The sequence below is a fragment of the Colletotrichum chrysophilum genome, assembly GCF_026319265.1.
Source record: "Colletotrichum chrysophilum strain AFK26 chromosome Unknown scaffold_168, whole genome shotgun sequence".
In the NCBI taxonomy this organism is placed as follows: Eukaryota; Fungi; Ascomycota; class Sordariomycetes; order Glomerellales; family Glomerellaceae; genus Colletotrichum; species Colletotrichum chrysophilum.
In genome coordinates this window covers 232-16,185 of record NW_026517455.1, presented here as the reverse complement: position 1 = coordinate 16,185, position 15,954 = coordinate 232, and the positions used below count along the sequence as shown (strand labels likewise).

The 15,954-nt window shown below is 52.9% G+C and overlaps 5 protein-coding genes across 5 annotated transcripts; 2 read left to right on the top strand and 3 right to left on the bottom strand.

Annotated features, from left to right (window-relative positions):
* Positions 1-1,639: 1,639 nt before the first annotated feature.
* COL26b_012230 (uncharacterized protein) lies at positions 1,640-3,127 on the bottom strand (the record flags this gene model as incomplete). Its single annotated transcript, XM_053184876.1, has 1 exon — positions 1,640-3,127. The coding sequence occupies one exon, from the start codon at positions 3,125-3,127 to the stop codon at positions 1,640-1,642; it is 1,488 nt and encodes a 495-aa protein (XP_053031164.1).
* Positions 3,128-5,597: 2,470 nt separating this feature from the next.
* COL26b_012229 (uncharacterized protein) lies at positions 5,598-6,136 on the bottom strand (the record flags this gene model as incomplete). The annotated part of the gene is made up of 2 exons (XM_053184875.1): positions 5,598-5,675; positions 5,729-6,136. The coding sequence occupies 2 exons, from the start codon at positions 6,134-6,136 to the stop codon at positions 5,598-5,600; spliced, it is 486 nt and encodes a 161-aa protein (XP_053031163.1).
* Positions 6,137-6,620: 484 nt separating this feature from the next.
* On the bottom strand, positions 6,621-8,552 carry COL26b_012228 (uncharacterized protein; the record flags this gene model as incomplete). Its single annotated transcript, XM_053184874.1, has 6 exons — positions 6,621-7,385; positions 7,441-7,760; positions 7,816-8,137; positions 8,210-8,316; positions 8,377-8,445; positions 8,504-8,552. The coding sequence occupies 6 exons, from the start codon at positions 8,550-8,552 to the stop codon at positions 6,621-6,623; spliced, it is 1,632 nt and encodes a 543-aa protein (XP_053031162.1).
* A 2,273-nt stretch (positions 8,553-10,825) lies between these two features.
* On the top strand, positions 10,826-12,006 carry COL26b_012227 (uncharacterized protein; the record flags this gene model as incomplete). The annotated part of the gene is made up of 2 exons (XM_053184873.1): positions 10,826-10,984; positions 11,104-12,006. The coding sequence occupies 2 exons, from the start codon at positions 10,826-10,828 to the stop codon at positions 12,004-12,006; spliced, it is 1,062 nt and encodes a 353-aa protein (XP_053031161.1).
* Positions 12,007-13,124: 1,118 nt separating this feature from the next.
* On the top strand, positions 13,125-14,158 carry COL26b_012226 (uncharacterized protein; the record flags this gene model as incomplete). The annotated part of the gene is made up of 2 exons (XM_053184872.1): positions 13,125-13,283; positions 13,346-14,158. 2 exons carry the CDS (start codon positions 13,125-13,127, stop codon positions 14,156-14,158), a joined length of 972 nt encoding a protein of 323 aa, XP_053031160.1.
* Positions 14,159-15,954: the final 1,796 nt, after the last annotated feature.

Sequence of the window (15,954 nt, the reverse complement as noted above, 5' to 3'; positions counted from 1 at the left end):
TAGCGCCTGTCGTGCTCAAGGTCTTCGCTTCGCCCTGGACGTAACCGAGGCGCTCACACCCTTTCTTAAGGCAGTCCAACGTTACCACCCAAGTGGCAGCATCTTTAAAGGTCTTCAGACCCTCCTCGTAGGCCTGCAGGTGTATAAGAGCGATGAAAAGCTGGCATCTACCACGACTCTCCCTGGACTGTGGGTTGTCATATGCTGGACATGCTCACAGCAGCTATCAGGGTCGGGGGACAGGCCTGCAGTTACTGGGCTGTCATCAGGACGACACTGCACCTCTACAACGCACTGCGGATCAGAGGCTTCGACGAATTCCAGATCCCGCAGATTCCCGTGCTAGACGAACTATCCGGCATGTTTCTTCAAGGGTTCTTCCTGGGGACCGTTCCGAAACACAAATTCCTCTCGTCCTTTCGTTTGGCAGTTTACAATAGCCACCGGATGAAGCGTTCCGAGACTGCCCAGTTTGAACGTGGACTGGACCTGCTTTCACCATCTAACGAAGCAACCTACTGGGGACTTTGTGACCAACACTACACTAACCACCGGGTAAATGGGATATTTTTGTGCAAAATGTACAAGACTGAGGAGCCAGGATGCGACGACAGAAGTGCTGCACAAATGCAGGCTAATATTCAAAAGGTCAATCGTGCCCGTGACCTCCTCCGCCAAGATACTTGGTCCGGGTACGCTAGCAAGAGCCTTGAGGCGGTGCTGTCAGAGGTCCAGGGGTCAGCTCCGATCGCTCGAGTCAACTTCTTCGAGCTGTTTGGGTACTGCTAGCCGTTGCTGAAATGCTTTGGTATCTCGCTGTTCCAGAGGTTCAGAACAAGTACAAAGAACAAGGGCTATGGAAGGACTGGATGTACCACGGTATCTCAGTTTCAAGATTTGCTGCTGAGGATCTTTTGGAAATCCTCGACGCATTGCCCGGGAATACCAAACGCGAGAGGGATCTTCTGGCTCAGGAACCTTTATTTCGACATGCTGTGAGGGTTTTCAAGGCTTTCAAAAAGTCAGATGCAACTTTGCAGGACTTTTTGTGGAAGATTTGATGTTGATGGTGCAGCGGTTTTGGCAACGACCGTCGGCTGCCTTGAAACAATTATATTGGCTTTAAAGACAATGGTCATACAGTAGTTCGAGTCCATGCGCCGTATCCTTTCATGGGCTCTCTGTCAATCGATGTTCACCCACTTTGGGCAGAATACAACCGGCTTGAACTAGAATGGCTTCTCCCCAAAGTACAGTTGATGAAGATCGGTATCTGGGCATGTGCAGACAACAAAGACAATAATATGGCTGACTGAGGCGCCAGAGACGCCACAGGGAAGAAGTGGACGTCAGGGAGGACGGGGGACAAGAGGGACAACAGAAACGACCATGGAGACGGTAAGAATAATAAACATGTTACGGAATGTGATACGTGGGATAGTGAAGAGATTCATGGAAAGCATACGAGAAGCTGAACGATCGATGTGTTTATGAATGAGCAATTCGTCAAAAACATCCTTATGCATTGAGTCTAACAGCAAAGATGCAAAACCACCTGGGTATCTTCTCCTCACTATCCTTGCCTTGCAGACGCCTTTCGCCAAAATACCACACCAAATAACCCAACGACGTATCCTATCTAAACTCTCGGGCACCAATCCTGCGTCCATTGACCAAGCTCCTTCTCGCCGCAGACACGATCCATATCATCCTTCCTGAGCGCAAGAAGTACGTCCCACGGCGCGTCTCCCTTCGTGATTCCACGTCTCTGCATGATGTTCATGCTTCCATCGTTGGCAGAGTACGTCTTGCGCACGAATTCCGCCTTTCCAGCAGTGCCAGGGATCCGAAAGTCGACGTCGGCGCCCATGTGAACCCAGACGCTGCAACCGAGGCCTGCATGGTCAGGCTGATTCGCTTTGCGGAAAGCCGCGCCCTCTATCGTGGGGTCCTCGAGAGATGCGGTGAGGGCAATGCGAGAGGGGATGTAGTCGGGTTGCTTGACCTTCTCGACCGCTTGTCTGATCAGCCACGCCGCCTCGAAAATGGCAGTGCGTGCGTCGCTGGGAAGCTCGCCGTTGTCCTGAAGTTGCGTGAGGTTGCCGACCTGATCGCCCGCCATGGTTTGGGTGTAGATGTTGCCCCAGGCTGTAGCAGGGAAGGCCGGAGAGAGGCGAGGGCGCGCGTCGGCTGCGGTGGTAAAGTTGGTGTCATCGGAGGGCGACAGATGGGGAAGGCGCGACCGAGTGACGTGGACCCAGACCATGGCGGAGAGAGTGTCGGCCATGGAGACGAAGGCAGTGCCACCGTAGGTCTCGCGGAGGTATTGGAGGGCCTCCGTCTGAAGATTCTTCAGGATTATGTTGTTGAAGCTGAAGATCTTGCAAACCGCGCGCGGGGGCTTGGTCTTGGCGGGAGCGATGGAAGAGGCCTCTTTGTTGTCGGTGAAGTCATACTCTGGGAACTCAGCACCTTTGATTTCGGTGTTCTCGTACACAGACAAGCTGGGTCTGGCTTTGAGCTCTGTGAGCCAGGCTGGCTGCATCTCAATGGCTGGTTCAGGGAGCGAGCAGGACTTCATCGACTCCTCTTGCGCGATCTTGCCGAAGTACTCGAGGAATGTCTTGATGAAACCACCGTCGAAGATGCCGTGATGCGTCGAGAAGCACACAAAGAGGCCACCGCCAGTCATCTCGGTGACCTTGAGAGTGACAGGAGGGCAGGATTCTCCAGGCTTGGGATGGTTTGGCGAGAGGGACAGGACGTCCTTGTCCATCGCAACAGGGGGCATTCCGAGAGCCACCAGCTCCTTGTAAGTGTAGCCTGCAAGATGATTGATGCGCTCGCAGCGAAAGAGATCAGGGCGTCGGGCGAGATCCAAGGCCTTGTCGTCCAGGGTGTAGGCCAGCTCGAGGCGGTTTCGTCCCGTCGCGGCGAGGCGAATCTGGCCAGCCAGAAACGGCCAGCGGGCGAGGGCCTTGTGGAAGCATTCTTGGAGGTGCTCCTGGGTGGTGACAGAGTCGTATCCTTCGCTAGTGTTGAGCGCGAAGATCGATCTCACGTAGATCCTCGGAGCGATCTGGTCGAGAGGGGAGAGGGGGAGGACGTTCAACGAAGTGAAGCGCATCTTGTCCGAAGTGTCGTGGGTTGTGGGATGGGATTGATTTCCAGAGTAGACGACGAGGGGAGGAGGGATGCGGGGAGAATCTCGTGGCCGAGGAGAATCTTGGAAGATCTTGGGAGGGCGATAATTGTCCAAGAAAAGGGTGGTGAAGGTGGGGGTTAAGTTGTACTGGTGAATGAGGTGAGCAGCTTTTGCGCTCTGGGTGAATGTGAGAATCACCTGGCCCCCCTCCCGGCGCACAATCAGAGCAGGAGCGCACCTGCCTTGAAGGAGATCCCTCCAAGACGAGCGCGTGGTGACCCGCGTCGTTGACATGCCGCCAGGCTTCCGAACGCCGAGAGACGAGAGACGTTCAAGGAAGAGATCATTGATCGCGGCAGATCCCTGTCTGTGAAGCTGAATGCGAGGGTCGGACTGATGAGGTCGAAGAAAGTGTGAGTTACGGTCTTCGGCCTGCAACACGTCAATATCCGCTTGGCCAAAGATGGCTGGGGTTGACGATCTCCTTGTGATCATTTCCATGGTTGCTATCGTGAGACCTGAAGACTTAGTTGGTAATTATGTGCTGGGTTGTTGTGACGATAATCTGGATGGGAGACGGAAGGAGTATGTGCGTGTGTGTGTTCGTAGCTAGAGAGAAACTGGTTGAGAAATGAACATTTCCGAAGGGAAGATGATGGCTAGTAATATCTAGTCAACATGGTATCTCCGGAACGCTGTTTGGCATCAAGGTTGATGTCTTGAGTTCGTTGGTAGGTACCATTTCGGTGCATCGCACCAAAGAGGCAGACAACCTTGATTCTGAACAGCCAGGCCTTAAATCGACAGGTTTCGTAGACTGACTTCACAAAGTGAATGTTCAGCAAAAGTCCTCTAATAATCATTTTAATGGTTCTCAAAAATTCGTTGATTGTTGTCTGAAGTATGACGGTTTCAACATCTATCTCACAACGATGTCATGGATTTCCATTGAACCGCCTGTTTTGCCTATGCTACCCGACACCAACAACTATTGTTGTGGGGTCATGCATACTCTGCTTTACTGTCGTCGTATCTGCGATGGTTGACATCGGCATCGTTGTTCTTCCTTCACGATTGCAATCTTGTTGAATGTAGAGTCAATTGAAGGTTAGAACAATGAATTTTCTTGAGTAGCAGAGGTCTGATGTGGGCGGGTAGAGCCCTCCTATGTACATGAGCCACCCCTTCGCCAATCCTCATTCATTCGGAGTCATCAACCACCGCGATGTCGCCACAACAGCGACAGGCAGACCAAGACTCGCCCGTCTGGAGAAGGTGAAACTCGCAATCAAAATGTTGCTGGTCCTCGTAGCCCTCGTAGCACTCTTCGAAACCCGTGGGCTCACCCCACTTCTTGTGGTCGCACCACTTCCATGATTCGGTCCATCCGCAAGCCACGTATCTGGATCCTGCCGTTGCTCCTGGGATGATAGTAAGAGGCTCGCATCCTCTCATGTCTCTGCCGCTGCCATTCAGGCTTTCGTCGCTTTCATGCCAGTCCCGTCGTACTTGATGAATGAATTGGACTCCCGCATCTTGAAGAACAGCGCGAGATTCGCGAATCCACTCAAAGGTATGCGTCCTGTCATAGCTCACCCGATGCAGTAAGGAGAGGCTTAATGTTTGAAGACAGGGGAACGAGCCATGCCTAACGCTATGGGCCAGGGACGCGAGGTTACCTCCCATGTTGAAGAAGGTGTATAGAATCTGAAAGTGCTTGATGTTCGGCGGAAGGAACCAAAGAATACTGCTAGAGGGCTGAGAAAGACGGTAGAATGACTGTTGGTCGAGGGTTAGATCTTGCAAGACTTCGAAGTCTTCGAAAGACGCGATTGGATCGTAGGCCAGTCTCTCCTGAAGTGCAAAACTACACTGGTCATCCTCCTCAAGAATGCATCGGAGATCTTGGTTGCCTGTACTTGGGATTCGGACAAAGCAAAGTCTTCGCAGCGTTGTCTTCACCTGCTTCAAAGACGCGTTGTAATCTGATGGATACCAGTCCCAAACAGGATTTGGGAAGTAGTACTCCAAGTCCTCGAGTGCCGAGCAGTTTGAAAGAAGAACCTCCAATGAGTCTGGGTCCAGCCCAACTATAAAGAGCTTCTTCAGATTAGCCATTGGATTCTGGTTGGCGAGTGGAACCCTGCCCGAGTCCGGGGCAAAGTCGATGTACAGCTCCTCCACGTCAGAAGCAAACGATCGTGATTTGAGCCATTCAGGCATGTGAGCTCCGCCGAAGCCTCCGCCTCTCAGTAGCATCCTCTTGAGTCGCGGCAGTTTGAAACCTGACACAACACATGGGCATCTCTCGCCGTCGGCAGCTACGAACAACGACTCCAGACTTTCTGCGGTTTTCACTATTGTGATCGCTTGAATCCAGCAACGCAAGGCATCCCGATTATGGAAGCAAGTACCAAACCAATTCAGCTCTGTAGATGCCTCCATCGCTGTACTAGCCGTCGCCGTCGTTGTCGTCGTCGTCGTCGCCGTTGTTTGAGCACCCTGCATCCAAACTTCCCTCCTGCCACAGCTGCACATAGAAGTGTCCTCCAGCGGTCCGGGAAGCTGTCCGGTTTGAGCCACATGGCTTTTGAGGAGGGTGTAGAGTTCGCGGATAACGGGCATGCTTTGGTCATTGTGAACCAGTTGAAGAGATCGAACCATTTGGTTCAGGTCAGGGCGCTCGATAATGGTGCGCAGGAACAATGCAAGTTTGTCATCACCTGGCATTCGCCACGGAATGCTGTGTCTTTCGATTCCGTTGTCCACAACCGGAGCCAGATTTCCAGTCGCGTAGTAGTGATAGAGCACTGCCTGCCCTAGGTTGAGCAAGGCGCGGCTGGTGCGGCACAACTTTGCCAAGGCGCGCTTGTCTTCGATGGATTCCTCTTCATCGGCATTCACGAAGTGCCTCGGGTTTCGGCAGTGGTAGCAGAGCTGCTCGCAAATCTGGTTGAGGATCTCGGCAGGGAGATCGAGCAGGTTCGTCATGATGAATTTGATTTGCCTGACAAGGACTTGTCGATGTACGAAAAAAAGAAAAAGGGAAGCGGTGAAAACTTTGTCGAGGTGAGAGTGGTGTCGTAAAAATAAAAGGTCGTCAGCGAAGGTGAGATTTCGAAGATGCGGTAGCGGCATGGCCCCACCCGTTTGCTCCGAGAAGGCACTTATGTGGGGCCAAGCTTGACTGCACCTTCCCGCTGGGAGTACTTTGGCGGCGACCAAAGGCGCAGAAATCGACTTGCTCGTCTCTTTGTCACCTTTGCCCCCTTTAGGTTGTCCCTGAAGAATCCGCAGGAACACTCATGATATCAAAGTAGCTTGAATCGAAGAACAGATGAAGAGTAGATGAGAAACTGAATCAACTAAAGCTATGCGGTCTTGATTGCCCGTCAAAGCGGTAGGAAGATTTACAATTTGATCCTATTTCCCGATTGCCATGTAGTTCTATCTCTCCAAAATTTCTTTTTCGAATCTATTTCCCCAAGCTGTCAAAAGACTTCTCATCGTGCGTGTACATCTTCTGGTTGTTCGTCAAGTACGGCAGCTCAGCCGTGTTGAACACGGGGCGCGAGAAGCGGTTGTACGCGATGAACGTGTCGCGGTCGCCGACCGTGGCGTTCTTCGGCGTGGGCACATGCATCGACACCCGACGCAGCTCGACGGCGTCCTCCTGGATGGGCTTGACACCAGCGTACTTGTAAATCAGGTTCAGCGCAGGGATTGACAGGCCGTGGACGACGATCGAGAAGAGCACCAGCCAGTAGACCACCGGAATCATGACGCGGACGAGGTTCGTCTCCTCTTCGTCGCCCTTGCCAAGCTCTGGGAAGAGATGGCGCGTGTGCTCGACATAGAACACGGCGCCGGCGCCGATGGGACCGAAGTAGCCCATGAACAGCGCCTCCTTCCAGTTTTGGCACACCTTGGGCATGATCTTGTAGCACATCAGGATGGCTGGGATGCGGCGGAAGAGAAGGACCAAGCCCCCGAGCGCGAAGAGGCGGCCATAGGTGAGACCGGTGACGTCGGGCTGGTTGAACTGATCCCAGGGCATGATTGTGCCGATGTACATGAAGCCTCCGAAGTTCAGGAGGACGTCGACGCAAGAGTTGACTTCGTCGTGGCGCTTCTCGGTCTCAGCAAGGAACTCGCCGTCCCAGTTCATGGCGTTGCCGGCGACGAAGCAAGCGAGGAGGTCGTCGGTACCGAGCATGCCGCAGATGCCGACGAGCCACAGCTGTGAAGACATGGTTAGCTAATGTGTAGTTGACGCCGAGATTTTGATGACTTACGCCAATGGCGGTGGGGTAGAGAAGGTAGCTCTCGGAGTCGACCCATTGCTTGCGCAGGGCAAACTTCAATGCCTTACCGGAGCCAAAGCCGACAACGATACCGATGGCAACAGACATGAAGACAATGTAGAGCCAGGTCTCGACGACCCAGTTGGTGAGGGCCACGCCGACGCCGCCACCCAGACGACCGACTCCCTCCTCCGAACGAGCAAAAAGACTCATGGCCCTCTCGGCGACAGAAGCGGTCTCATGTCCTTCGCCGGCACCAGGGATGTCGGCGTGGCGGATGAGGTAGACTGCCAGCATGAGGAAAGGGAAACCTGCGTGATTGTTAGGTAGGTGAATTGAATCGATTACATGGGGTTGGCAACATACCAAAGCCGTCGTTGGCACCTGCCTCAGAAGAAATGATCTCGCGCAGGGGGCGGGCAACAAACTTGTCGGCGAAGGGTCCTTTGGCGATGGCCTGGGAGAGAATGGGGTCGGTGCAGGTGACGCAGGAGCCGATGACGAGGGCGGCCAGCAAGGTGATCTTGGGCACCGTAGCAAGCATGCAGAGGGTGGTGCAGAGCCACATGATGGTCATGATGGGAAGCAAACACAAGGCCATCTCCTTCCACCGCAGTTGCTGGTACTTAGCGGGCAGCTGGTAGCCGGCGATGACCAGCTGGACACCAATCATCACACGAGCAAGGCCCTGGTAGTACCATGTTGGTCAGATCGGGTTCGAAATCTGGGGTTGGGGAGGATGGGGCAGTTGGGCACGAACCAGGGTGATGGCGTTGGTTTGTCCCTCCGTTGCAGAACCCCATCGTGTGCTATCGAGAAATTTGGCTGCTAAGGGACCGAGCAGAACGCCAATGGCGACCGCGGGCACTGAGGGATGCTGCTTAGTATATGTGTTGGATGGAAGCAAGCAGGATCTTGGTCACTTACAGGCTTCACCCAAGTACCACTTGCACTTGATCTTGACGGAGATGATGCCGTACAGCAAGGTGAACAGTCCTTTTGACAAGGGTCAGTACACACCACTTGACGGATGATCAACCGCATCAGCCCATACCAAGGACGCCGAGAACAATGTTCAACTCGCTGACATCGAGGGTCGGCATCTTGAAAAAGTTTGAAGGGTTGTCGCTTTGTTTGTGGTTGAAATCTCTTGACCAGCAAGACAGGTTGGGTGGGGTTTTTTATTTTCTTTTCTGATAAGACGCCGTTGACAAACAAACGAAATGGGCAAGAACGAAAAACCGAAGAGAAAGAAAGGGTAGTTTAAAGGGAAAATTGAAGAGAATGAGGACCAGCTTGGCAATTCACCAGTCGGTCTTCCCGAAGTTATTTAAGTTGGCCCACAAAGATTATGATGTTCCTCAATACGGCAGACTACTGAGACACTTTTCCAGGGGAAGATGTGTGGTGGCAGTGGACGTGGATCGCCCACCCTGTCGGAGGCTGCACGTTGGCGACGTCAAAAAGGCCTGGCACCGCCGAAAGGGGCAATGTGTGCTGCAACAGGCCCCGATGAGTGAAGCTTGGTCAGATACTACCACATACCGACGGGCAACGTCTCGAGCGCGGCCGATCACGCCTAGCGCACCGAGAGAGGCAGCGTGTTGGAAAGAATGCCCAGCCTCAGGTGAGACGGTTCCTGAGCAAGCAGGCGACGCCACCAACGGTCGCCATTCGCGGCTGGGCTGCGGAGCGCGGTGACCAGGGCGGCATTTCATGTTTCTGCTAGGCCTGTGGAGAGATTTCGCCGAAGCGGCGGTTGGCGGCGCGCAAGACGGGTCGAGACTGATACTTGAGCAACGTCACAATGTCTTTGGTCACCTCTTCAAGTGCCGAGATCTTGATTCATGAGATAATTATGGTGCCGGCCTGTCCTATTTGATGATTGATGCTTTGCAGATTGAGAGAAAACCAACCACTAGAGTTCCAGAGAAAGGAACCGGAATGCAACGAGGCTGCTAATAATGAATTGTGGGTGTTAATAGGCTTCGCCGAGTATCTGTGGTGTAAATGCCGTGCCAAAGAGGGATCGAAGAGGCTGTCTGTCTGTGGTGAAAGGGCGGATGAAAGATAAACATCCCGCGGGCTTCGAGTTTCGCGGCGAGAGATAAAACGGCCAAGAACCCCGCCAAGTCGTCGGAGTGGCGATCGTCAGCGAGTGGACGCGTCCGATGGGATTTCCGCCAAGAGGCCAAGATGCCAAGCACCAATAATGCCGAGTCCCGCCCCATTTCCCCTAATGGGCCTTTGGGGCACACGAAAGTGCCAAGATGCGTTCTAAAAAAAAGTAGGAGAGAGTTCAGATGACTTTGGATCGACAAATCCGCCCCGAGAGGTCCTATTTGAATATTCGCCTGGTAGGCTGGGAGCATAAATCACAGCCTTGTTGTCCAGGCGGAGACAGCGGGGAAACCGACCTCTGGTGCAAAGCATCCAGCTTCAAGTAGATTAGCTGATGGCTAGAGACTATTAGGCTCTCGGGAAGTTGTATGTGCAAGTAATACACATAGTGAAGGATTCAAGGGAAAGATCAGAGGGCGGGTCTCCAAGAAAACGTAACCACCCGTGTTGGGTGCAAAACACTCATCAGTACATCGTGATAGAATTGGTTTAACAGGTGTCTCACAGAGAGATAAATCCCAAAAATAACCATTTGAGAAAAGATGGAAAGCTCAAACGCCATGGAAAATTCCAGCCTAGGCGCCGCGGAGATGCTTATTCCAAGACCCGAGTAAGGCACTGCGGATCGTAGAATGTAACCTCAGCGTGAGCCGTCATACGGCTGCATCCCCGATGGATGATACGCATACGTATATGTATGTCGACCAACAACTGTTCCGCACGTGATTTCTCTCCCATCCCGTCGGTCATCCCATGTCTTGCAGAGAATGTCGTCCGTTGCCAAGCACGGGCCAGTAGAGGGGGTCTTCCGTCGCCCAGCACGGGCCAAGACGTCGGGATGGCCCCACACCCGCTGCTTTTCGGAGCGGGAAGGAGCTCATGTGGGGCCGGTGTTGGTCGCGCCTTCCCGCTGAGAGTATCATCAGTAGGGGCAGACACACCACGCACCTAACGAAAAGTTCACAACCCAACTTACCTACCTTACCTACCTGGAGGAAATTTTGTTTCCACACGCTTCACCTTGGAGCGCCCTGTAGGGAACGACGCTCGGAAAAGACGCGGGCTACCTCATCCTCACCTTTCCCATGAGCACTCGGCATCTCAGAGCTTGCCCCGGCTCGCCCTCGTTGCGACTCAGAACCAAGTCGTGCGAAGATTCTGAGGCCAGCCTTGGGTAGATCGAATCACCTCGCCGATTGGCCGAGATTCCAATTATTTTGCTTTCCATCCGACAACTCTACATCTCTCCGTCGCCATGGATCCCTCGCAGTGGCGGGATTATTACAGCGACTTGGGCGTCAGGCCCACTGCCACATCGCAAGAAATCGGCCGAGCATTTCGGGAATTGGCGAGAACCACCCATCCAGACAAAAAAGCACCCGGAGAACGTAGCGACTCTGGCGAGTTTCGAAAGGTGCGTGTACATTCGATTGGCGATCTTGGCCGAAGCTCCTTTCTCTTTCCCTCATCTTTGTCTTTTTTTCTTGCTCTCACGCCGAAGATGTTTCTTACTGACAAGAGCTCCGCATATAGATTCGTGAAGCCTATGAGTTTCTTGAGGATCCAGCAAAGCGCCGCAGGTACGACGAGTCCTACCGCGACTCAAAGAGATCCTACGACAGACATCGCCAATGGCAAGAAGCCGAGGCCCAACGCCAGACTGAGGCCGAGGCACGACAAGAGAGCGACGAGGAAGACCAGCGAAGAGAGGAAGGGAAGCAGCGCAGAGAAGAGAAGCGACAGCAGAGAGAGGAAGCACGCAAGCAAGCCCGGCGAGAAAGGACCAAAAGGCGGAGGGCTGCGCGGAGAGAGGCCAAGAAGGAGCAAAGAGAGACCGAGCAGCGCGAGGCTCGACGACGCAAGCAGCAGAGCATCAACGATCGGCGAAGAAACCAGCAGAAGGAAGCAAATGCGCAAAGACAGGAAGATCAAGCAAGATTCGATGCCCTTCAACAAGAGGCAGTACGATTGGCTGAAGCTCGCCTCGAGCAGGACAGACGAGAAGCGCAACAGAGAGCTCGCGAAGATGCATGGGCGACTTACTTGACAGCTGAGAAAGATCGGCTGGCCCTCATAGCTGAGCAACAAAGAGCTGAGGCCATCAGAATACAGGAAGAAGAAAAGGCCGCGGCAACCAAGAAGCAAGAGGAAGATAGCCGACAAGCTCATTGGAAGGCGGAGCAACAGAAACGTGAAGATCAACAAAGAGAAGAGGAGCAGAAGCGAGAAGCGTTTCGCAAGGTCGCTCAGAAGAATCGACAGCTCAGAGAAGCAGAAATGAAGAAGCGATGGGGGCAACTGAGACTTGAAGAGCTGGAAGCCGCGCAGGAGGAAGCAAAATTATGGAAAGAGAATTCTGCCAGAGAGCGTCATCGTCTGCGCCAACTCGAGACTAAGGAGCGATCGAAGAAGATGGCGAAGATGGTCAGACTGTAGCGCGATAGAGCATCGGAAGTTCATTTAGATGAGCGCACGCTGGCTGAGATGCTGTACGGAAAACATGGACGCTCAAAGTGTGGCCATGCTTGGTTTGGGTGGACTAGGAAAGCGGGCGGTTCGCGCCGTGGATCATGCCGGGGGAAGACGGTGATATCAATTTTCGAATGTCCAATGTGTGGGATGAAGCTTTGTCCGAAGTGCAAGCTTGGTCTGGCCAAGGCAAAAGCAGCCAAGTCGATCAAAGGGGTTTGGTTTTGAACGCAATAGGAACTTGCAAGGAAGATTGACAGGTTGAATGATGTCTGGCAGAGGTTTTGTGTGTATGATTCGTGCCTACCTGGATGAGGAAATGACACGATAGTTTTCTTTCGGCCAGAGTTCCAACTCAGTTTCTAGTTACTATCTGTCCAGCTGAGAAAGGCGTGATCTATCTATTTACTGGATTACATATGCTTCGAATGTCATGGAAGAATACCGACGGCGACGGAAGGGGTGACGGGGGCACCTTCCCGCTCTCAGAACCATGAGCGAAGGCAGACGTTTTAGACGAGAAATTTTCACCGCCTACTCAGGTCTGAACAAAACAAAAGTGTGATTCATATGTCCAGGCGCTGAACTCAGCGCCGAAAGTGAGCAAAGCTTGGGAGGGACTTGGGGGAAAACCTGCGAAGGAGTCTTTGTGGGTCTCCACGTCTGAAGGTCGACCTCTCCCGCTAACTCACCTTTCTCACAACAACTGGGCTTCACAATTACAACGCCTCAGCTGAGGTCCCAGGCGGAAATTTCAAAATCACGAACCTAACCTGCTCATAGTAGCAGACAAGCTACCCAAACGGCTGCACGAAACCACATCGCCTCGACTCCGTCGTTTCCCCTGAAACGCAGGGAACCTGTGCTACTGCGCGAAGTATTCCGCGAACACAAAACCAACGCGCCTTATTCAGAATCATACGCAAACTAGAGGCATCAACAGCAACAGCACATCGTCGCTTTCTCATTGAGCAGACTTTGCATGTGTTACCAGAGCCGACCCACACCAGAGTTGAAATCCGGACCGCCTTGCCAACCCGCCAGCCGACTTCTCCCATGCGACAAAGCATCGTCATTCGCTCACAATGAATCCCCCAGAGACTCCGGATTACTACACAGATCTCGGCATCGGTGAATATGCGACACCAAAAGAAATAAAAAAGGCGTACACCAATCTTGTGCTAAAAGTCCATCCGGACAAGCAGGCTCCTGGAGCTTGTGGAGACACGCATGAGTTCCGCAAGGTTTGTCGTCCTCTGCAAAAGTTCTTGTAGCCTCAAGATTTCGACTGGCACATGTCGTACAGGTGCAGGAGGCCTACCAAGTTCTGCGAGATGTCGCAAAGTGTGCGAAGTATGACGCCCAGTACCCGGAAATTCAAAGCGACTGGGATGAGTACCGCATATTCCTCGAACGCGAGGCCGCAAAGGCGAAGCGGAAGGCCGTAAGACAAGCAAAACAAAAGGCTGCAGAAGAAGCCGGAAGAAAGGCTGCAGAAGAAGCCGAACGAATAGCTGCAGAAGAGGCGGAACGACGGGCTGCAGAGGAAGCCAAGAGACAAGCTGAAGAGGAAGAATCCAATCGTCAATGGGAGGAAGTAATCGCTATGCAACAGTCTGGAGAGGAGTGGGAGTGCCAGATGGAAGCATTCCTCGAGGAAGAACGCAGAACCAAGATGACCAAAGCATTCCAATGGGAAGCAATTCACGACCAGATGAGAAAGGAGGAGCTTCGAATGGAGGAGAGAGAACGAGCAGAAGCTTTCGACGACATCCAACAGCAAATGGACGCGGACCGCAGAAACATACTTCAGCCTCTGGAACAGAAGCGGCAGGAGGAGCTCCAGGAGGTGGAGCGCCGCTACAAGAAGATGATCGATAAAGAGGAGAAGAAGTTGAAGAAGCGTCTGGACGAAGAGACAGCAAAAGCCGAGAAGGAGCTTGAATCCAAATGGGCCATGCGCCGACAGCGCAACGAGAAGATCAAAGCTGTCAGACAGGCAAAAGAGGAGTACGCGGCGTTGCAAGACCTGCACACACGTCAAAAGGCGTGGGAGGAGCAGCAACACAAAGCTGCAGAGGAAAGAGTCAAAGAACAGCTCAGATCTGAGGAGAAGTAGAGGAAGAAGCGGAAGGCAGAAGAGGAGCCCAACACGGAGGAATGTGAAGCCGAGGAGCAGCGCGAGGCTAAAGAGCGACGAAGAGCTGAAAAGCGACGCAAGGTTGTTGAGGAGCAACAGAGGGATTGGGAGCGCTTCCTAGAAAAGGAAAGAATCGCGGAGGCCAACGAAGCGGGTCGGAAAGCGAGCAAACGTCAAGAAGCCACCGCGAAGAAGTTTTTCATAAGGAAGAAGGAGAAAGCAGCAGAGGCAAAGAACGCCAAACCAAAGCGCAAGAAAATGTAATCACGAATGGGGAAGCTGAGATGGGAAGCGGAATTTGCGGGCTTTGTGGGCAGAAACAGGCGGAGTCCCTATCTGGATGTCTCCGGTGCGACCTGCTGACTCGTCCAAAAGGCAAGTCAAGACTTCAAGATGCTGAGGTGTGTGGAACGGATATATAGTGTTGAATTTGTGTAAAGTAGTTCTTGTCTCATGACACATAGACAGAGAACGCTTTGCGGTCACGAAGTGAAGAGTGTGACAACGCGCGACCCTCCAGTCAGACATTAGACTATGTATTACTTACTCGTAATTGCCTGCTATATCAATTGACCAAGTTACGTTCCTTGTACCGCTCACGCCATCTGCCTTCATCACCGTCGTCGTCGTCCGTCCCGTTCTCTGTCGTCGTCTGTCGTCGTCCCCTGTCGTCGTCCCTGTCATCGTCCCCTGTCATCGTCCCCTGTCGTCGTCCTCTGCCGTCGTCCCCTGTCGTCGTCGTCTGCCGGCGTTATCTGTGGTCGTCGTCTTCTGTGTCGTTCTATGTCGCCGCCTCTGTTGTGGCCGTTGAACCGCCGCAAATATGTTCTGGGGGTACCTAGGTGACCTTTAGTGGGCTGAAAGGACTCTTCCTTTCAGCCACCTCTTTCACGCCTTATCAAGGATGTAACCACTCTGTAGAACTCTTCTCCGGAAGCGTTTGGTATCTTTCGTTTCTTCCATTCCCGCAAATGTCCGCGGAGGTCGTCCAGGAGAGCCTCTTCCTCCATGCGTCGTTGTTCCTCATCCAAACGTCGCAATCTCGCTATTAGTCTTCTCGTTTCCTCCTGTTGCCATGCTCGGTATCTTATCCACCCAGGCAGGGAATCGAGGAGGTTGATATTGTAGTTCGCTCTCTTCAGAGGGTCTGACAGGCATTCATATGCCTCCCGGATCTGTGTACAGTTAGCCGCTTACAACGCACCGACATTGCCGCTGGCATTGCAACACTGAGCTGGAGAATACCCGTTTGAAATTGTCATCGGCGGCGCCAGGGGCTTGTTTATCAGGGTGATGTTTCAGGGCAAGATCGTTGTGAGCTCGACGTATCTGTTGCTCTGTTGCCTCCAGGTCTACGCCCAAGTCTCCGTAGTAGTCTGGGGTCAAAGGAGGCTCCATGGTGGATGTGGTAACAAGGTGCAAGTGCAAAGGCCAATGAGGATTCAACGATTTTGTTCGAATGACTCGTGTCTTACTTTGCGAAGGGATGCTGACGTTCAAGTAAGCTTTGAACTTCGGTTGAAGAACATTCAGGCATTGAACCCGGATACCGGGTTACTCGAACTCGCTCACGCCCCATTGTGACGTTTGTCTGTCGAGTCAGATGTTTTTCAGAACTTGTTTCATACTGAATCACCAAGGCCTTAAGCCTCTTTGACTCGATCATTGTGTGTTGGAATTGTCTGCTGCAGGTCACCTTCAGAGTGACCTTTTCGGAAGCCAAATGGAACAAGACGCTTTCTATCATGTCAAAGATTGGTTGGAATGGCGCTGGT